Raw genomic sequence first — 22,747 nt, 5'->3', positions numbered from 1 at the left:
CCTCCTCCTCCTCCTCCTTCTTTTTTCTTTTAAAGCCTCAGAGCCCAGTGGGAGCCTGAGCCCAGGATGGGTTCCCAATCTGGAGCAGCAGGATTTGACCCTCACAGGCAGAAGTTCCAGGTGTGTTGGTTCGTGGCTAAGTCACCCCAGCAGAAGGTTGATGGCTACCAACCCACTTAGTTCCAGGGGATTTTCCTCCTTTCTCCTTTTTTTTTTTTTTTTTTTTTTCTGAGACAGGGTTTCTCTGTGTAGCCCTGGCTAGCCTGGAACTCACTCTGTAGACCAGGCTTGCCTCCAACTCAGAAATCCACCTGACTCTTCCTCCCAAGTGCTGGGATTAAAGGTGTGCGCCACCACTGCCCTGGAGATTTTCCTCTTTAGGGAGCTGCCTGGAGCTTTGCAGGCCATGGGTCTCCAGCCTCTGTGGCTATGGGGCTCCTGGCTGACAACAGCTCTTCATTTTGATGGAGAAAGCCATACAGGGGGCTTTGGTGTTAAAGACAGAATCTCTCTGAAAATGCCTTTGCTTCTTGCACTAAAGCCACCCCTGGAGCCGCTGGGATGGTTCGAAGAGAAAATTAAGAACCTTAGGGCCCCCTGTGAAGTCAAGGTATATTCCACCTTTTGTAGCCCCCCCTTTTGTAGCAGAATATGTCTTCATAGAAGCTCCCCAAGTCACCAACTACATTAATGTCTCCTCTGATAACACCCAGAATGCCTTTGGCTAGGGCCTGGGCATGGAGGCAGGAAGATCCCTGTCTCAGCTTCTTTTCCTATTGCTGTGATAAAATACCAGGAGAAACCAAATTAAGGGGGAAGGACTCTCTTCTAGTTCACAGTTCCAGGGCACAGTCCATCATGGTCGGGGAGACTAGGTGGCAGGCACTTGCAGCAGCTGGTCATGCCATATCCCCAGTAAAGAAAAGAGAGCAAAAAACACTGGTACCCGGCTTGCTTTCTCTTTTATACAGGATCCCAGACAAGGGAGTGATATTAACCATGTGGTCAGTCCTCCCTCATCCTTCAATGCAAACAAGATGATCCCCAACGAACTTCTTCCAGGTGACTCTGGATCTGGATCAAGTTTAGAGCAGTGGTCTCCGGGGGCTGGTCCTTGCTCACAGTTTGAGGGTACAGTGTTGCAGCCTGACCAGCAGTCCGCAACGTGAACGGTTCAACTGAGGATGGCAGTACGAGCTGAAAAGAGAGGAAGCTAGACGGGGCGGGAGAAAAAACGAGGCCAAGATGATTTCATGTTCAAAGACCCCCTTTACTAGTTTCGACATTCAGTTATAAAAGAAGAGGGAGAGAACCTGATTTCCCGCCAAGTAACTCGGGGTCCAGTAGCAAGATGAACATGTGTGTGGCTCCAAGCAGCAAAGCGACAGGGTCCAGCAGTGGGCGTGGCAAAACGAATGAGCAGGAAACTCCACCCCTGAGCCAGCAGGTTCCAGGCTGGAGAAAGGGAAACCACAGTACAGTGTCTGTCTTAGAGCCCGAGGCAGTTGGTGACGAAGTCATGAGTGCTGGTGCCTCTGTTTCTCAAGTCATGCAGACCAGGACCCCAGCCCATGAATGCTGCTGCCCATTCAAGTGAGTGTCCCCGACTCTGTCAACCCAATTAGGAAAGTCCCTCACTGGCATGCCTGGAGACTGCTTTCTGAGGTGATTCCTGGCCCTGTCACGGTGACAATCAACATGAAAACATCACAGACAACGGGAAGCATAGACAGACAGACAGACAGACAGACAGACAGACAGACATCAGAGCCTCCGAGCTCCCAGAAGCAGCACAGTTTCCTCCTCTATCCATCAGTTCTTTACTTACATGGACTGTGGGAAAGGGTCCCGAGCCCTACCCAGCAGGGAGCAGCTTCCAGCACACAAGGGGTCATAACTCATGGCAAATCAAGGTCCTTCACAACACCCCCACAAAGTAGGCAGTATGCCAACCCCACTGTACCAAAGAGTAAATGAGTCCAGAAAGGGAAACTGACTTGTCTGAGGTCACACAGCATGGGAGCAGATGAGGTGGTATTTGAACCTGAGTGTGTAGCAATTTCATTCGACTGTAGAGATTGTTGTTTGTCTTTTGCTTTCCTTGGGTGACACTCATTTCCTTATTCTGGCACAAGGATGGCTCTCTGAGTCTCACTGGAGAAGGGGATGGCTGCTCTCTGGACCGTGGTCACTTGCCACCTGATGACAAGCAGGCTGGTCAGGACCATGTTGAGGATGGCAGTGGCATAGCCCCAGCTCAGCTGGCATGCTCCGCTGTGGTACATGGAGGAGCCTTCACAGATTTCTTTGGCAAATGGGGAAGCCAGAGTGGCTGGAAAAACCAGCAGACCTACAAGCATGGAGACTGCTGGGGGCAGCAGAAAAGGAAAATCACTGTATAGGTCAGGGCTTCTGGGCTGATTTGTGATCCCAGGACTCACCCAGCACCCTGCCTACCCTACACATCTATCTGTTTATTCAGCAATCCATCCAATTATCAACTCATCCATTCTTCCATGTACCCATCCAGCCACCCACCCAGCCACCCACTCATTTACCCATATACTCAACTCCTCACCCATCCATTGACCCATCTCTCTATCCACTGTAGAAACTCATACACACACACATACACATGCACTCACACACACACACAGATACACACATAGACACACCCTCATAATACACTCACACACAGACACATATGCACATGTACATACATACATGCACACATATGCACGTGCACTTATGTGTGCATGCACACATGTGCACACACATACATGAACATATGCACATGCACTCACATGCAGATGCACATACATATGTGCACACATACACACATGCAAACACGCACACACATATACCTATACATACACACACATGCACACATATGCACACTTTCACTCATGTGTATGAGTGTACACACACATGCACACACATGTGCAAACAGAGACACACACTCATATACACACACAGAGACACGTGTGCATGTGCACACACATGCACACACACATGCATGCATACATATGCAATGCACTCACATGTATGCACACACACAGAGACACACAATGCACACACATAAACCATGCCCAAGCACCTGTGCTCCATCCCCAGCCCCATGAGCACAGTGAATTGTTTTTCAGAGTTTCGTGCCCTACCTTGCTAATGTTTAATTTTAAATGGATCCCACCCCAGGAAGGAGCCCTGGCAGAGAGGAATATCTTGCTTTTGCTCTGCTTGTCACTGTGTGCATGGGAGTACAACTCTGGGGTGTCAAGTTGCAGGTTCCTGGGGAGTTTTGACACTACCTATCTTAGGTGTAATTCTCCCACAGATTCTAAAGATCCAAATTCTGTTAAAACTAAATTAAAACCAAAAGGGACTCCTAGAACTCCTAGGCATGTGTTCAGGATAGAAATAAAACAAGCAGATATCTTGGAGGTCCTCCCACTGAGAGAGAGAAAGGAAACTCAGTCCAGAGGCCGGAAGACCCTAGGTGAGGTGGGAAAGGCAGGTAATGCCAGGCAAGACACAGGAGATTAGGAGAGATGGCTTCCTGCTGAGAAGTAAAGGGCTATGTCACAATGCCAAGTCCTGAGCAGATCCCTGCAGAGACAGGAGGGGACAGTGAGGTGAGTGTGGGATTACAGCATCAGAGAGAAGTGGGCAGATGGAGAGGTGAGGCCGGGACAGGGAGGGCTGAGGCAGGAAAAGGAGACTTGGGTTTCCCTCTGCCTGCCATGGGAAGCCCTTGGAAGGTGTATAAGCCAGCCAGCTGGCTGGATCTGATTTCACCTCAGCTAGACCTGTCTGCCCAGTGGGAGGGAAAGGGGGAAACTGGAACCTGTGGGAACTTGTTCTAACTCAGGTGAGAGGGGTGGAGGGTGGAGGGTCGCTGTGGGACTTCCAATGGACTAGAGAAGAGCCACCCTCCTCTGTTGAAGTGAGGGTCAGACTTCAGCATCTTCTAAGCTCTTGGTTGGGCATCCTTGGGCAGTGCACAGCCTACTGAACTGTGCAGTGGTAGTGCTACTAAGCATGGTACAGTATGAGTGGAAGAAAGAGAAGCACAGAGGTAGACCAGCTCACACACAGACACACAGACACACAGACACACACACCATGCCCAAGCACAATGTATTATGTGCATAGTACTGGTGGCATAGGACCAGGTCAGCTAAGGTCAGGTCCACGTGGGTGGCTTCAACATCCTGTGTCCCCTTGTCCCCAAGTCCTGAATTGCTAAAGATGGGAGTAGTTCACAATCCTGGGGTTCACCTTAGAAATCTCAGCCCTGTGTAAGAGTCTACCTGCTGCTGCCTGCACCACCGGTGTCGGACCAAAGCCCCTCCTGGGAAACAACCTTCTGGGGGCTAGTGCCCAGGCTGAGAGGAGAAGAGCGCTGATGGACAGCAAAAGCCAGCCTCCCAGGAGTGTTGCAGCCGAGACCTTGGGAAAGAGGAAAGGGATGAGGTGGGATGGCGTGGCAGTCACTTTGCCTGTTTTCCTGCTACAATGTTTCCAACAGCTATGTGTAGCTCTTGCTTGGCTACTTTGTAGGTTCGTTCTTCCACCCTTCTCCACCCCTTTCCCACCCTTTCAACCCCGTGACATCAAATAGGAAAGAAAAAAAGGACTGGGGAGAGGGGGGAGGTAGAGAGGAAGGGGTGGGGTTATCATTAGCCTATGTCCTGCTGACTAGGGACATTGAATCCCTGGGGAGCAAGTTTGATCTTCGCCTTCAGGATATTAATTTATTCTTCTTGTGTTTTCTTTGCACACAAGTATTTAATAAACTATGACCAACAGCAACCAATAGCAACCAACTGACAACCACCAACCAATACCCAACACCTCTTGGTGCCTTAGCATTTATATATCCCCTGAAAAGTCCCCAGAATTCCTAAATGTCAGGCAATCACAGAAACTACCTGGGGCTGGCAAAAATCACACCCCTGCTAGAGCACGAGGCAAGTCATAGTCGGCTTTTGTGGATAGTCTGAAGCGGCCCACATCCACACCTGGGATCAAAATGAAAACATATTCCCACAATATCCTTGTGTTTCACAAAGAAACCAAAATTCCAAAATTGTCACTGCAGCTATGTCTTACAATAGTCCTGTTTTCCCTTAAATAAACCCATCCAGAGATTGCAAGTCCTTTGCATCAAGACACACAGCTAGTCAAACAGAAGTAAAATTCAGGTCAATGAACTGCTCCATCCTGCCCTGATTAAGCACTCGCCATGATCACTAGGAGGAGCTCCCAATCCAAAATGTCACCTTTGTAATCAATTTTGAAGGCTGTATAATCTTCCCTCTAAGTGCTGGCCTAAGTTCTTCACCCTCCCCATGTTGATCACCATGACACCCCAAAGACTTCAACGCCTCATCTTTCATCTGTTAACCCCAGCAGTGCCTGGGGTAAAGGCAAGTAGGGGTGTGCGGGTGGCACACTGCGGGTGGCACGCTGCAGAGCCACCACAGACTTGTTTATTGATGGCGGCGATTTCCTAGCAGGTGGCAGTATGGTGTCTTGAAGAAAATGCCTTTTCCTGGTTTGCACAAACAAAGGTTTTCTGGGGACTAAGAGCTGCCTCTAGACAGAAGTCACACCTACCCAGCGCTGCAGAGCCCCAAGATCAGAGGTGTAAAGAACCCTATGCAGGTTTTCTTGGTGTTGCTGAGAGTTGCTGGGTTCTGAGAACCTGTGTGCTCAGACACTGGGACACCCACTGGTCAGCAAAGGACCCTGGAGCCCATTCCTTGGGAGCAGCCCTGGAAGAGCTCATGTCTCACCTTCCAGGCCAAGCTGGGCATGTCCTTCAATGACCCAAAGGTCACACAGCTTTGGTTCCAGCAGTCACCTGGTGGCCAGGAGCAGTAGGTAAAGACACCATAAGAGGAGGAAAGGCTCTGGAACCAGGCGGGGGAGATGAGGCTGAGGCCAGACATGCCGGTGAGAGAGAGTCCCAGAGCAGCCCTCACACCGACCTCCATTGGGAATGTTGCTGACCTAGGGGGAAAGCCAAGGTGAGAGATGAAGAGGGCGAGACAAAGTGAGCCAGCACCAGGACACACCAGGTCCATTCATCAGTGTGCTCATTCACACATGCCTGACTTCCTCAACCCGTCTCTCTCAGTGCCTGTGAGAGGCGGTCTAGACCCTGAAAGTGGGCGGCACAATGCTGAGGGTTCTGGTTGAGTAAAAGTGAGAAAGTGGGCTAAGCATCGGCCTTCCCCTGCCCCCACCTCCCACCGTGCCACCCCTCTCACTGTGTCACCATGAACACGGTACCCCCAAACTGTCAACTAGAACAAACCCCTTCTTCTTCTTCTTCTTCTTTTTTTTTTTTAAGATTTTATTTATTTATTACATGTAAGTACACTGTAGCTGTCTTCAGACACTCCAGAAGAGGGCGCCAGATCTCATTGTGGATGGTTGTGAGCCACTATGTGGTTGCTGGGATTTGAACTCTGGACCTTCGGAAGAGCAGTCGGGTGCTCTTACCCACTGAGCCATCTCACCAGCCCAAACCCCTTCTTCTTTAAGACCCTTCGTATCAGGCAGACAGTGGACCACAACAAGAAAAATAATGCCTCCCTTGTCCAAAAGGATAGCCCTGTCCCAAAGAGTGGCATCTCTTAAACCTCATACTCCCAGGCTGGGCTTGCGGCACCGTCCCACCCACCCATCAGCAAACATGGAGGCCATGGAGGTTGTCCATTGTTCAGTGTGAACTAGGATTTGACGGTGTTTTGGCAGCTCCTTGGGAGTCTGTGGATCCATCTGCTCCTGCCACACTGGACTGCCTTGTTTCTAGATTGATTCTTACTGCCATCAAGAGTCCCATCTCCCATCATGTGGGGGTGGGTAGCCCATGCTAGGAACTATGGGGGAACCACATAGACACTCGGTTTCCAGCAGGATTCTGGTGAGAATTTGGGGATATGTTGCTGTGGTGGGTCCAGCATGAGTTCTCTCTTTGGAAAGGCTGCAGATGGGGGAGGGTTAGGGTTAGGTTTGGGGTCCTGCTGATAGCAGAAGGTCTCAGTGACAACTACGGGTGATTTATAGGGTTAATATTACTGAGGGAACAAACTTAATTATCTGGGGCTGGCAAGAATGCTTCTAAACTCTTTTAACTCTTAGGTGTACATACAGACAGCCGGATATACATTGGTTAATTAATTCTTGCTAGCAACAGCAAGGAATTAAGGAAAGGATTGCTTAAGGGTTTCTTTCTCTTTTGCCTGGTAGTCAAGCCTCTGGCTGGCCAGGCTAGAAGGAGGCTTGGAGCTTTAACTTTTTGTAAACCAGGAAAAAAAAGTCATGCTTGCAAGAAAAAAAAAAAAACTTTTACAAATCGCAAATATGCACAGAAACACATACTTTCACACACACACACACACACACACACACACACACACACACACACACACATGTCATACACACTTTCTGGCCAGGCCAATCCACTCCACGAGTATTCATGCATACTTAAGTATACACACCTATACTTTATTCATATACATCATATACATATACATATACATATACACATACACATATAGACATACATATACACACACATATATATATATATATATATATATATATATATATATATATATATATATATATATACACACACACACACATATATATATGGTGGGTACAGCAAAATCCCCCAACAGCAGGTTTCATTGAGCAAGCACCAACACAGAAAAAAAAAAATCACTCGTTCTGTATGAAAAACAAGCTCTAACCTTTATTGCTCAGAGAAAGAAGAAGCTTCTATCTTTGTGTTGCTAAATGAAAGAAGCCCCGGGAGTAAGAAAAAAAGCTGCTTCCTTGTTGTTGTTCTTGGTACTTATGCTTTCTCGGGAGGATGGATCACATGCTCTTCCAAGCAGCTTTACGTTCCCAAAGTTCATCACAAATCAAATAAGAAGTTTCAGCAGGGATGTCTACAAGAGTTTCCATTAAAACTAATCACCCAATTAAACATTCATTATCTGTCCCTAGCTCCATAAGTTCATTAAAATTTAAGACAATAATTCTTATGTCATAAGTTAGCAGGGGTTCGCCAAGATTCAAATCATCTGCCTGGTGCCTCATTAGTTTTGAAGTTTTGTATAAATAAATCCAGTCAATATTTTATCTTTTGTCCTTGCATGTACAATAAATTGTCTATTCCCAATTTATGACCTTGAGGTATCAGATAATGGTTTCACAGCTCACCTAGAAGGAATGGTTTTCCTGATTGCAACTTTGTTTCAAGCCTGCCTTTCATCCTAGTGCAATTACTGATTGCAACTTTGTTGCAAGCCTGTTTTCCAGCCTAGTGCAATTAGCCTGTGACACACGAAGGTTTGCAGACCTTGATTGCAGCTTTTATACTATAGAGGGCTCAAAATCCCCCGAAAAAAATCTAGTAAGAGTTCTATAAAATCATTTAGGAGTTATAAAATCACCAATTTGTCTACATAGCATCGCTACATCTTCCTTGAGCTGCAGAAAAATCTGCCCAGTAGGGTAGGCTAATGCCCAGGAATCATTAGACTAAGTCTTCTCCGTGACAGAGAAGGCATATCAGCAATAAAAATCAACCCTGACTTGAGATTTCCGATGGCCTTGCAACTCAGAATTTTACCCATTACAGACCATACAAAAACAGTGGGGCATCTCCAGGAAAGTCATCTGCTATGGACCCATGACCCCTTGGCATTGTCTCAGACCACTTTCTGTTGCTATAACACAATACTGCAGACTAAGTCATTTATAAAGAAAAAAAGCTCATCTGGGTTCGTGGTATTGGGAGACTGAGAAGACCAGGAGCACTGTGGAGCATCTGCCCGGCGTCCAGCAAGATGTCTAGTCTTTGCTCCCCACCTCTTTCTCGCCCTTCTTGCCCAGTGTTTCATGGTGGGCATGTATGAACATGATGGCACATGCATACAGAGGCCAGAGGTCAACCTCAGGTGTGATTCATCAGGAGCCTCCACATTGTTTCTTGAGGCAGGGTCTCTCATTGGGACCTGGTGCTTGTTCATTAGGCTGACTGACTATTGAGCCCCAGGGTCCGCCCCTTTCTCTGCAGTGCTGGGATTACAGGCATGCGCTACACTTGGCTTTTGTCTGTTTGGTTTTTGAGACAGGGTCTGACTATCCTGGGCTCTGTAGCCTCAACTCAGTGATGGTCCTGTCTCTGTCCTTGAATGCTGGGAATAAAGGCCAGTGCCTACACTCAGCACCTCCTGGGTGTTTTACATGGGGTCTGGTTGGGGGGAAGGGTAACCCATGTCCTTAGGCTTGTAATGCAAGCACTTCCTGACTGAACATCTCCCCAACCCTCTTCTTACAAAGCCATTAACCATCTTAGGGACCCACCCTCCCGACCACATCTATCCTACCACCTTGACCTCCCAAAGGCCTCACCTCCAGACACCATCAACACAGGAATCTGAGTGTTAAATTTCCATCAAGGAGCTTTGAGGAATCAAGCTTTGAGGCAATCAAGACCAGCTTTCTAAAGATTATATTGAAAACCAAAAAGCAAGGGGTTTAATGCTGAGTCTTACCTAAACAACAATGGATGTACTTCTGTCAGGCTGGAAGGAGTGTCCACTTGTTCTGGTGCTGGAGGAGATAGCAGAGGCCTGCTTGAGCTGTCTCTGGGGGTCCCCAACAATGGTGAATGGCCTGGAGCTGCTGTAGCAGGAGGCTGGGGTTCTGAAACCTCTGTCAGCAACTTAAACGTGGCAAGGAACCCCACCCCTCACCTGGGATCCTGGGCAAGATGGTCCTGTTTATAAGGAGCACCAAAATCCCAGCATTAGGCATGGCACACAGCAGCCAGGCTTGGCGATGTGCCTCTATCTAGGCAGGTAGAGGTAGGTGGAGAAAGAAGGCATGGTCAAGTGGAGGGAGCTTTTCACTCTGAGATTAGAAATCTCTCTGAGGCTGTTAGGCAGGACATGAGGAGTCATCCCTTGGGTGACAAAGGACTTAGTTTTGCCCTTTCACCAGAACCCACACCTCCCATGGGTCAGCTGATCTCAGGGGTGTAATTCTAGGCCAGGAGACTATGGAATGGAGCCCCACGGCCCCGCCCTCCACTGTCCTGGGCTGCTCCAGTGTTTCTGAGCCTTTGAAAAGACTAGTCACCTGAGAAAATGCACTCTGCAATGGAACAGGTGCCCAGAAAGCTAAGTGAGGCTTTATAACCCCAAAGCACATCCGGCCAGGCTCCAGTTACCGGAGTCCACCAACAGGGAGACTGAAGAAAACAGAATGGAGACTTTCCCCTCTGTCTAGAGCTGACTTTTCAATGCAATTAAAACAATTATTATATGCATGGAGGGGCAGGGTGTCACAGCATGCATCCCAGTTGGCTCAGGCCAACTGGCTCCGCAGTAAGTGCCTTTATCTGTAGAGTCATCCTGCTGGTCCCTACAGCTGAAGGAACCCGGGCTAGCAGCGGTGAGGGACACCGCTCCATTCACAGGTGGTACAGTTGAGGCTTCTGCCTCTCAGCCTCAAGTTCTTGGAGATGTGGAGGATTTAAGTCAGAGGCTGGGCATGCCAGTGACCACCAGACTTTACCACAGTTAGGGCATCAGCACCTGTCCCACCAGCTCCAGCCAGAGAACAAAGATGATCCAAGAGCCAAGGTCCTGCCCCCCAGGTCAGAGGGGCACAGAAGTGGCAGCTGGACAGCTACCATGTGAAGCTGTTGTATTCTTCTCTGGACTTGGACATCCTTGACTATAGACTGACTGTGTTTGTATCCCAGTCTCTCAATGGTTAAGTCCTGATCTCACAGTGACCCCCAACCTCAACAGAACACAGTAGGGAACATGACATAATCAGGGGTTTTTGTTGTTGTTGTTGTTTGTTTGTTTGTTTGTTTTTGTTTTTAAGAGACAGGGTTTCTCTGTATAGCCCTGGCTGTCCTGGAACTCACTTTGTAGACCAGGCTGGCCTCGAGCTCAGAAATCTGCCTGTCACTGCCTCTCAGGATTAAAGGCGTGCACCACCACTGCTGGGCTCAGGTTTTTTTTTTTTTTTAAGGAACTTAGGGTCATGTAAACAAAACAGGACCTTAAGACAAATGGCCTCTATATCCACCCATCCACCCACCCATCCAACCATCCATCCATCTATCCATCATCCATCCGTCTGTCTGTCTCAGTTAGGGTTTTACTGCTGTGAACAGACACCATGACCAAGGCAATTCTTATAAGTACAACATTTAATTGGGGCTGGCTTACAGGTTCAGAGGTTCAGTCCATTATCATCAAGGTGGGCAGCATCCAGGCAGGCACAGTGAAGGAGGAGCTGAGAGTTCTACATCTTCATCTGAAGGCCGCTAGCAGAATACNGACTTCCAGGCAGCTAGGATGAGGGTCTTAAAGCCCACACCCATAGTGACACACCTCCTCCAACAGGACCACACCCACTCCAACAGGACCACACCCACTCCAACAGGACCACACCTACTCGAACAGCGCCACACCTCCTAATTGTGCTACTCCCTAGGTGAAGCATATCAAACCATCACACTATCTAATTATCATCTATCTGTCTATGTATTACCTATCTGTCTATCCATCTACCTGTCTATTTATCAATGTATCTATCTCCATCACTGTCTGTCTGTCTATCATCTATCTATAATCATCTATCTCTCTCTCCCTTCCTCCCACCCACTCATGTGTGTAGCTATCCTATCTATTATCTTTCCACCCCACCCCATACTAATTAAGCATCTAGTACATGCTACAGTCTATCCTGGATGCTAGGTCGACCTCATTTTTTTTTTTTAAATCACCATGTGGTTGCTGGGATTTGAACTCAGGACCTTCGGAAGAGCGGTTGGTGCTCTTAACCACTGAGCCATCTCTCCAGCCCTCCTGGGTGCTAGGAACTGAACACGGGTCAGGACAGCCACAGCCTCTCTCCTGTGGACCCCACCCCTGCCTGAGGAAGAGAGATGTTGAGGAACTAAATCAATATATGAAGCAGATGTGAGGCAGTGTCATAGGAAACAATGGGATAGAGAGATAATCTGTGTGGAAGAATCTTACAAAGCCTCATGAGAAAGCCAAGTCTGACCCAAAGGTGGAGATGGGGGAGCTGTGTGTAGGTGTGGAAAGAGCACTACAGGCTGAGTGTGGCGCAGGTGCAAAGGCCCTGAGGCCAGCACATGCAGGGCACATCAGCAGAAGCAGAGATGCCTCTCGGGTGGTTGGAATACAGAGTGATGGGGTGGTGGAGCCCCAGCATGGACAAACAGTGGCCAAGCTGTGCAGCAACCATGGAGGTGAAAATCAACCTGACCAGACTTGCTGAAGGTAGGAGAGGGAGTGTGTGTGTGTGTGTGTGTGTGTGTGTGTGTGTGCTATCCCCAGGGCTTTTGGTTTGGAGTCTGGACCTGAGTGATAAGAGCTGGATCAGAGAAAGCAGTGGCTGAACAGGAGGCTGTGGCACTGAACCATGTGCATGGCAGACAGATGATCAATAGATGATAGATAGATAGATAGATAGATAGATAGATAGATAGATAGATGAGAGATAGATAGATGAGAGATACATGAGAGATAGATAATTGATAGTTGATAGATAAATTGATTGATAGATGATAGATAGATAGATGAGAGATACATGAGAGATAGATTAATTGATAGATGATAGGTAGGTACATAGATGATAGATAGGTAGATAGATGATAGATAAATTGATAGATGTTAGGTAGATAGATGATAGATAGATACATAGATGATAGATAAATTGATTGATAGATGATAGACAGACAGACAGACAGACAGATAGGTGATAGATACATAGAGACAGAGATCACCAGGCTGCCCAGGCGAGACCTGAGGATGGGGTCCTTCAACACATGGTCTCTTTCACTAGTATATGTCTCAACCAGGCCTGCTGGCTCTGTCACCTGGGACAAACAATACAATGGCTCAAAGCCTCTGTTTCCCCAACTACAAAAACCCTGGCCTACAACAGGGCTGCTTAACGTTTGGAGGGATGGGTTCCTTTGAACATATGATTTTTAAACTGTGGCTGTGTTCCACATTCAAGCTTCAAACCACACAGAGACACGAGCACACGACAGTGTGTCATTCTAGGGCTCTCAGGGCCCCTAAGCAGTGCCTGAGGCCAGCCTGGCTCCTCCCTTGATATTCCCTCATCGCTTTGGGTCAGGCTTCTTCAAGGTTACCTCTCCAATGTGATCTCCCCTCATCCAGCTCTGGCTTAGAAGCTCTGGCCTGGAATGTAAATCTGTGAGCTTTTAAAAGGTGTGTTCCCCTTTAAAGGTCACATTCAGGTGGGTAAGCAGAGCAGGGTCACGTGAGGCCCTTGTCCGAGAAGAGTGTGTACTCACCCGTGCAAGGTTTCCTTCCTGAAATCAATAGCTATTCACTCTGGGCTGACAGATGGGCTGGACGGAGAGGGCAACTACAGCCTCAAATAGGATGGGAGGGGGGATGGTTTCCTGGGTAGGAGAAGGCACCGCTAGGGGTCCCAGAGCCACTATTAAATACTGGGGCCCAAGCTGGGTATCCAAGCGTCCACCCTGAGTTTCACTGGCTTCACTGCAGGATGTGCCAGCAGAGGGCGCACTCGCTCCACCTTCTTTCCGTGGGCTAATTCCCATGGCTTCTAGCTGAGGCTTGGCCAGCCTCACCGGGCATTTCCTGTAATTGTTCCCTTCCCTTCACTTTCTCCAAGTCTGTCTTCCCTCGCTCCTGTTGGACTGGGATCACCTCCCCAAAGACGCCCTAGCACGCCCAAGTTTGCCTGGGGCTCTGTTTGCCAGACCGAGCTTCCTGCTGTGTGAATGAGTTCCAGCTCCCTCCTCTGCGGGTGAGGGCTGGAGAGACATCGCCTCTTGAAGGGTTGTGGCCCTCGAAGCAGATTCCCCTGGATTGGTACCAGGCTATTTTCACTAGTATAATTTCTACTGGGGAACTCGGGGTCTCCTTTGTGGATTATCTGTCGCCCGGTAAACTTAGAAGGAAACTCTTTAGAGGAGTTTGAGAGAAAGCAGGTCAGGTGGGCTGGAGGGAGCAGCTGCCTGTAGGAGGGGGATGGAGAGTCAGGGCTGGTCAGTTACAGGTCAGGAAAGCAGGAACAGGAGCTGGGGATGCCTGGAGCATCCATTTACCAGGAGCAGGCTTCCAGGTAGGAATCCAGACAGCTGGCAGGCTCATCTGGGAGGATCTGAGCCGCAGCATGCTGGGTGCAGTCTGGGTTATATGAGCGTGCATCTCATTAAAGGCACAGTTATTTTTCCCATCTTCTTAATTGTATTCTGAGCACCGTCTCACTTAGCCCAGGCATGCCTTGAATTCTCTTTGACGCCGAGGATAACCCACTGCCTACACCCTACCATGCAGCCCTGTAGCATCCCAGATGGGATCGAACCCAGGGCTGGTAACCGCTGTCCAGTGAGCCACAGTCCCCTACTCTACCCCTCAACCCCCTCCCCGCCCCCTGTGCGCCATCATCCAACGCGTCTTCGGGTTCTGTTTTCCTACTCAGGTGATTGGCAGAGCAAGTGAGATATCGCGAGAGGATAATGGTGTCCCTGTTGTCTCAGAACCATAATTTAGATTGCGTCTCCTCCCGGCTTGGAGGTATGATTCAGGTCCTGGTCCTTTTGACCAAAACTCCTAAAAGAATAGATTTCAATTAATTAAAGAAGAAAAAAAAATCCATCTTCCCCTGGGCCTCAGGAAAATCAAATCTTGAGGAGAGACCTCGGGACACTCTCCCTTTTCTACGAAATCAGTGTGTTACCATGGAAACGGGAGGCGGAGTCCAAGGATGATTCTGAGAGGGAGGGTCTGTAATAAATAGCAAGACAAAGCAACTTAGTGGAGAAAGGCTTGTTCTGGCTTCACACTTTCCGAGGGACACAACCCATCACGGCGGGGGTGGGGATGGGGGGTGGGGGGAAGCGTGGTGGCCAGGGAGTCGGAGTCCGGCTGGGGAAGCAAAGAGTGGACAGGAAGTAGAGCCAGGCCATGAAACCCCAAGGCCTTCCTTTCCCCCAGTGACTCACTTCCTCCCCTCTCCCTCCTAGAGCAGCGATTCTCAACCTTCCTAACTCTGCGACCCTTTAACACAGTTCCTCATGCTGTGCTGACCCTCCCGGCCATAAAATTAGTTCATTGCTACTCTCATAGCTGTAAAACTTTGCTACTGTTATGAATCATAATGCAAAAGTCTGATATGCCACATGCTCCTAAATGACCCACCTCAGGGGTCGTGACCCGCAGGTTGAGAACTGCTCTCCTAAAATTTCCTCAGCCTTCCCAGACAACGTCACCAGTCTGTGCCTGTGGGGGAATGGTTCACACTCAAACCACAACGGGGCCTATCCTTGGTGACCAAGAGCCCTGAATTGTATCCTGTGATGATGCTGGCTCTAAGTGCGGTTCCTTCTTGAGGGTCAGCTCTGTTTCAATATTTGAATCGTTACATGGTCATTAAGCTATACATAGACCAGCTGAGGGTAAGGGCCTCCCAGTAGTGCAATGCACTACAGCAGCAGCAGAGGTTTGGAGTGAAGAGGAAACATTTCAAAGAACAGATTGGTTCTTACCGTCAAAAACCAGGAAGGGCTGCGATGTGACTGAGTTGGTAGAGTGCTTGCCTGGTCAGCAGGAAGAGCTGGGTCTGATCCTCCGCACCTAAAGACTGGGCATTGTGACAAAGGACTGTAATCCTAGAACTTGGAAGGCTGAGGCAGGAGGATTGACACAAGTTTCAGACTAGTTGTATTAAAACCCTGGCAGTGAGATAAAGCAAAAGCCAGGAATGGCTGAAACAGGGCCCTGCTAGGTAGCTGTGGTTGCTAGGGCTACCCAGTCAGTAGGGCAGATAAAACAGCATCACCCCTCAGGACAAATGAAGCACACTGTGCGCAGCCCCCCTGACTACCCGGGCGCTCAGGATCCCCTGCACTGAGGTTGGGCCAAGCCACTGTGGAATCTCCATTGTTATTGCAAATGCTGTTAGTCAGAGCTATCTCTACAGACTTCCCGGAGGAGGCTGATGCTGGCTGATCAAAGATTCTGGGACAGTCCCTGGGGTGTACTGTCCTCTGTGTACCAGAATGAACAAGCCTGGGGTTCTGGCTCCAGGTAGAATGTGGAACCTGACACTCCCTGCTCAGGGTGTAATCCCTGGGCTTGTGTGGCTGGCAGCCTCTCACCTGGCGAGCACAAGAGAATGTGGAGGAGTCCAACCTGTCTCCCAGGAAGTCTCCCCTCCCCCGCCCCACGAGGACCCAGGTGCTTCTGGGAGTTGTAGTTTGGTTCGCTTCGGTGTTTCCTCAGCTTGGCTTGAGTTGACAGAGGAAAGGGGCGGGGTAGTCACAGGGGACATATCTAGGTCTGGGGTCTCTGGGTGTGTCGGAAAAGACACTGCTTTGTTCCCTTTGGAGTTTATATTCAGAGACAGACTGGCAGTGAGTGTGGTGGGGACACACCCTTGTCTGGGGAGCCGACAATAACAAACATCTGGCTCTTCAGTATCATTTTGTAAGAAGCGATTTGCATAAGAGATACGGGAAGTTTCTCAGAGTTTCTGGAAGAGATGCGGCACATAGTGGGGCATCACAGATTGGCTATTCATACACATCTATTCATTGGGCATCTACTAGGTCCCAGCCCTGAGGTAGAGGCACTGTGAATCAGGTGGGTGCCCAAATAACTTTCTGAAGTATTTCTAGACAGGAGTGGGCATAAACTATTTTTAAACTTAACTTTATTTAATATGTTCTTATAGGCTTTGATTTTTCAAGACACAGTGTATCTGTGTAGCTCTGGCTGTCTTGGAACTAGCTCTGTAGACCAGTCTGGACTTGAATTGAGAGATTCGCCCACCTCTGCCTCCTGAGTGTTGGGATTAAAGGTGTGAGCCATCACAATCAGCACACCAAACATTTTTTTTTATAGTAACATACAAACTCTGTATAAAAACTCTGCTCTTAGGTGGACTTTGAGGAACTTCATCTTGCAGACTGACCATTTGAACTCTCTCAAAGACTCACCCCCCCCCCAGCCTCCCCTGCTCCCCGGGAATAGTAGAGTCATATTTGACAGCCTCTGGTGTAGCTCCACTTGATAACTGTGTCTATGACATCCAGATGACCCATAACACTGCTGGGCTCTGTCACTGTGGACCAGAGAAGCCTCAGGTGGATCCAGGACATCATGCAAGGCAGTAGCCCTTACTTCCAAAGGGTCAAAATTCAAAGGATTGTATGAGCTGTTCACACACACACACACACACACACACACACACACACACGTTACCATCACCACCAGCAGCAGCAATCGGAGGGAGAGAGGAGGCAGGAGAGTGGCAGACAGCTCTCTGGAAGCCACACTGTTGCTTGGATTTCTGTCTCTTTTCTTGAGATTGGGCTGGTTTACAATAAAAGAATAAACCTGCCAGGCAGTGGTGGCCCATGCCTTTAATCCCAGCACTAGGGAGGCAGAGGCAGGTGGATTTCTGAGTTTGAGACCAGCCTGGTCTACAGAGTGAGTTCCAGGACAGCCAGGGCTACACAGAGAAACCTTGTCTCAAAAAACAAAACAAAACAAAACAAAAGAATAAACCATGTCCCATTTCTCAGGGGAGCATGAGTCATAAATATGATTCAATTTACACATGCAATGTTTCTCCCTAATGCTGGTGAAGTCCCGTGAGAACCTGGATCCATCAGCTCCCTCAGAGCGGAGTCCCCAGAGCCCAGCATAGAAAAGGTACTTAGCAAAGATGCGTGGGCTGGCAGGGTAGCGTTCCAAAGAGTCCCAGCTACTGGGGTAAAGGAAGGGACTTAAGGAGAGAATGGATTGAATTCAGGAGCTCAAACCTGAGCAACAACATAGGGAGAGCCTCTGGGGAGAGAAAGAGGACTGGAGAGTGAGGGAGCTAGTTAGTGGTGGAATGCACCACTTTTGTAAGACTAGAATTTATTTATTTTGTTTCTTTTTTTTTATTAGGTATTTTATTTTACATTTCAAATGCTATCCCAAAAGTCCCCCATACCCTCCCCATCCCACTCCTCTACCCACCCACTCCCACTTCTTGGCCCTGGTGTTCCCCTGTACTGAGGCATATAAAGTTTGCAAGACCAAGGGGCCTCTCTTCCCAATGATGGCTGACTAGACCATCTTCTGCTACATATGCAGCTAGAGACAGGAGCTCTGGGGGTACTGGTTAGTTCATATTGTTGATCCTCCTATAGGGTTACAGACCCCTTTAGCTCCTTGGGTACTTTCTCTAGCTCCTCTATTGGGGGCCCTGTGTTTGTTCCATCCGATAGCTGACTGTGAGCATCCACTTCTGTGTTTGCTAAGCACCAGCATAGCCTCACAAGAGACAGCTATATCAGGGTCCTTTCAGCAAAATCTTGCTGGCTTATGCAATGGTGTATTTTATTTCTTATTGTTTATTTTATTTATTTACAGTTCCAAAGTTATCCCTCTTCCCAGTTTCTCCTCTATAAATCCCCTATCCCATCCGTCCTTCCTGCTAGCGTTAATTTCCAACATGGCGTCCAACTTCCTCCAACTCCAGTTTCTGGGAATTTGTTGCCCTCTTCTGGCCTCTGCCAGCACCGGCACTTACGTGCACATATACACATATATCTAACAATAAAAGAAATCGTTTTGTTTTTAAGAGAAAGGAACATAAAAAGAAAGAAAAAAAACGAAACCGTGGTGGTCGATATGATTAATGAAAACGAACAAGACAGCTGGTCAGGAACGCAGTAGCAGTAGCAGTAGCAGTAGCAGGGCCCTTGGTGGGCAATGCTCTGTCACCCCAACGCGGAGCACACAGTAGGTGCCTTGGCCGCACCGTGGCGCAATGCCGCTTACATCCGGCAGGGGGCGCGCCTCGCGCAGTCTCGCGGCTCCTGGCTCCCGCGCTCCGCCCCTCGCCGCTATGCGCAGGCGCCACCGGGTACGGTTGCCACGGCGACGGGGCGCTTCCCGCCCGAGCCCCGCCCCCCAGCGGCGAGGCTGCGCGCGCCGCGGCAGGTGCGGGCAGGTGCGGCGCCGGCGGGCCACTGCGGTAGGTGCGCGGAGGGCGCGGGGGCGCGCGGGCGGGCCGCGGGGGCGCGCGGAGACGCACGGGGACGCCCACTCCTGCCCGCGGGGCCGCGTGTAAAGTTGGCAAAGTTGGCGGAGGGAGGGCGAAGCGGAGAGCGGGAGGAGCCGCGTGCGGAGTCCGGCTGCGGACTTGCGGGGGGAGGGGGGTGGATCCCGTTGCATCTGCGGCCGGGGAATGCCAGCGAAGGATGCCTAGGGCTGGCCCCCCGCTCCCTCCACGCGCGTCCGCGGCTCGCGCGTGCCTCGGGATCGCGCTGTGCAGGCCAGGGCTGACCCTTCCTCAGGCGGGGAAGCCGTGGCCTTTTGCTTTCGGAGGGACCGCGCCTGTTGTAGAGAGCTGTCCCCTCGAGGGCCTGCGGCTGGCGCTGGAGCCTGCGCCCCGTCCCCGGGGTCGCGCCCTCCGGGGTGGCGCGCGCACTGCCCCGGTCCGAGGTGACAAAGATGTGTAACTTGGACTTTCTTCGACTGGGACGAGTTGCGGCTCCAGGCCACGCACAGAGAAGCGCTGGGACTGGTTAATCAGTAACCGGGACTTTAGGTGGAGGCTTCAAGCGGCCAACTTTCTCTTTGCCACCCCGCAGGGCAGGCGTGCGGCCAGGGCTGGGCTCTGCAGACACCCGTGCCTTGGTGGGTTCGGGGGAGACTTGAGGGCTTGGCAGGGGCGCACTTAGGTCCGAGAAGTGCAGAGTCTGGACGCGTGGTCCAGCCTTGCCTGCAGCTGTGTGCATGGGTACATAGGAGTCAGCGTGGACCAGCCCAGAGCAGGTCAGAATCTGTTCTTCAGGGATGACTTTCTAGCCGTCTAGCCTGCTCCACGTCTTTGTTGATTTGTGATGTTGGGGGAGCACCCTCACCCCAGACTCTGAGCTATACAGCCCCCCACCCCCAGGGATCCCTGATGACTGTTAGTACTTACCGCTCGATCACCAGAGTGCAGGGGTCAGTTGTCCATCCTTGGCCCCTGACCCCCGCTAGCATCACCAGGAATCACCTAACCAACACGCGGGATGAGCTGCCTCCAAACGAGTATGTCCATTCATCAGCCATTCATTCACTGAACAAATGGTTCTGTGTCAAGCACTAGGCTGAAAGTCACAGCCCAGAGGAGTGAACCCTGGGTCAATCTGGACGGAGAATGGGACAGCAGAGGAGGGGCCCGTGGCTTGGGGCAAGAGGAGGATCATGGTCTGGGGCAGAGAAGGGTGTCAGGAATTGAACCTAAGTCCTCAGGCTTGTCGGCAAGCCCCTTTACCCACTGAGTCATATCACCATCCCGTGGTACTTCTTTGAGACTCAGGTTCTTTAACTGTAAAATGGTCCTCTCCTCCAGCACGGGGGAGGAGCATTGGTAAGGTGGGCCATGGAGGGCATCTGATTGAGCTCAGGGCGAGAGCCCAGAAGAGTAATTGTCATGATAGCCTGTGTCATCAGAATGGTTCCAGCGAGCAGGTACCTTGCCCAACCTAGTGTGTGTGTGTGTGTGTGTGTGTGTGTGTGTGTGTGTGTGTGGTCAAAGGTGACACTTGGGCTGAGACTTGAGGGCTGGGTAGGAGGTAGGGGAGAGGCAAGACCTTACTCCTGGTCCTGCCCAGAGTGTAGGGCGTGTTGAGCGAATAAAAGACCTTTACACTCCTGTCCTGCATCGGAAGGCTTGGGACTGAGGGGACCGGATCCCTGCCTGGAGGCACACACTCCTGCCCCTGCCTGCTTCAGATTCTGGGAGTGTGGGTTAAGCCCTGCCGCTCCTCTTGGGGGAACTTGATGGATGTTTGGAGACAGTGAGGCAAAATTGCTGAGAAGCAACAAAGGTAAACCGAGGGGGGCTTCCCGGAGGAGGCAGGGGGGAGAGGTCAGCCAGGCCCCATGGAAGAGGGTGTAAGGAAGGCCAGAGCTACTGATGACCTATGTCAGACCCTCCAGGCTGAGTCCTTCTGTCTGTCCCCTCTCTGTTCTTCCTGACAGTCTTCTCAGGCAGTGTTGGCTGTGGAGGCTCCTCCACTGCCACCCATGAGCAGGTCATGAAATGGGAGCTTGGGGGAGAGGAGGAACCGAGTTCTGTCCTTAGAACTGGCTGTCCATAGCCATGCACCTCCCAACTCTGAGTGTCCCCATGTGGCTAGGTGTGGCCGCCCACTGCCCTTACCCCGACTGCTGGCCCGGGAAGGGGAATCGCTGTCTGAGTGGAGGGCTCGACACAAGACAGATATCTTCATGGAATCTCTTACTTGGGAGCGTCCCTGGGCCTGAGAACTTGGGGCTCTCCTGTCCCCAGAAATCCTCTAGTCAGCTGTGTGGGAGCGGCTATCAGGAAGCAATTAAGGACTTGACTTTGGGGCCTGAGTTAGCGCTGCCCTTCTTGGTAATCGGGCGGTTAGGTGACCTTTGAAATGTTTACAGCCCTGTCTCCGTCGAGGATAGGGATATGTTTTCAAAGTATGATTGCTGACTGCTTACACCTGAGTCAGCTGTGCGCGTTGTTAAAATACTCCAGGAAATGAAAGTGTCTGACCCCAGATGACCAGCTGGACGGACAGTTCTGAGAGCCCCACTTCCCATCCCCTTTTGGTCCTCCCAAGGCTTCCCGTGCACAGAATCTAACTCCTCCTGAGCCCCCAATAACATCTGCCAACCTTGACGCCTGCTTTCAGATCTGCTCTGTCCAACATTAAGTCCTGGCTTTTTCTGCTGTGTGACTGCCGTCGGGTGTGTTAACCTCTCTGAGCCCATTTCCTGTGTACATGAGGCAAATTACTTACCCATGAGGGTAGCTGTGGGGACCGAGAAGGACTTGGCAGGTGTGTGTTGGTCCTAACTGGATAGAGAAGGTGCTCAGTGAACAGCCGGGGTTGAGGGCTGCGGGGCGGGACAGAAACTAGCATAAAGAGGTGCAGCTGGTGGCTTTGTCTTCCCAGTGGCAGCAGGATGGAGCCTGCAGCCCCACAGTAGGGAAGGTCAGGGCCCTGGTAGGTTGTGTGGAGTTTGGTAGCTTGTGGGTTTGAGGCCACCCTGCCAGAGCTTGTGTCTCAGAAGACATCTGGCAGTGAACGGGTTAATGTCTCTGAGGCATGCGGCTCCTGTGTCGGTTTGCTTTGTCTGCGATCACTCTGTGTAACAAACATCTCCTGAATGAGCAATTTTTAAACATAGGCATGTTTTGCACTCCGGTCAGCGAGTGGCTTGGCCAGTCTGCCCTCTGACAGATCTGCTGGCTGACAGCATTGGGGTGTGCTCTTCAGGGGGTGAGGTGTGGCTGCAGGTGTGCAGGTGTGGGGTACCAGGTGTGCAGGTGTGGGACAGCAGGTGTGTAGGGGTGGGATACCAAAGTGTGCAAGGGTAGACAGCAGGTGTGCAGGGGTGGGATACCAAAGTGTGGAAGGGTGGGGTACCAGGTGTGCAGGGGTGTGACTGCAGTATGCAGGGGTGGGGCAGCAGTGTGCAGGGGTGGGGTACCAGGTGTGCAGGGATGGGGCAGCAGGTGTGCAGGGGTGGACAGCAGGTGTGCAGGGGTGGGGCAGTAGGTGTGCAGGGGTGGGGCAGCAGGGATGGGGCACACGCCGTCTCCTTTCCCTTGCCCCATCAACCAATCAGTCAGTCAA

General features: G+C 50.5%; 2 protein-coding genes across 7 annotated transcripts in view; one reads left to right on the top strand and one right to left on the bottom strand.

Moving 5' to 3' along the window:
- Positions 1-2,120: 2,120 nt before the first annotated feature.
- Positions 2,121-5,999, bottom strand: Tmem211 (transmembrane protein 211). The gene is made up of 3 exons (XM_021161714.1): positions 5,799-5,999; positions 4,311-4,449; positions 2,121-2,368 (listed from the first exon to the last, which is right to left on the bottom strand). The coding sequence occupies exons 1-3, from the start codon at positions 5,997-5,999 to the stop codon at positions 2,121-2,123; spliced, it is 588 nt and encodes a 195-aa protein (XP_021017373.1).
- A 13,054-nt stretch (positions 6,000-19,053) lies between these two features.
- Kiaa1671 (KIAA1671 ortholog) overlaps positions 19,054-22,747 on the top strand; it is a 130,787-nt gene continuing 127,093 nt past the window's right edge. For 3 of the 6 annotated variants that reach the window (XM_029476892.1, XM_029476891.1, XM_029476889.1), the window contains exon 1: positions 20,497-20,959. The gene's annotated coding sequence lies outside the window, so the exon portion shown is untranslated. Of the gene's footprint in view, positions 19,114-20,496; positions 20,960-22,747 lie in introns of those variants that run through there. The other 3 variants (XM_021163379.2, XM_029476888.1, XM_029476890.1) reach the window with 2 other exon arrangements.

Source organism: Mus caroli, chromosome 5 (assembly GCF_900094665.2).
Source record: "Mus caroli chromosome 5, CAROLI_EIJ_v1.1, whole genome shotgun sequence".
Classification (NCBI taxonomy): domain Eukaryota; kingdom Metazoa; phylum Chordata; class Mammalia; order Rodentia; family Muridae; genus Mus; species Mus caroli.
This window is presented reverse-complemented; position numbering and strand designations above follow the sequence as displayed.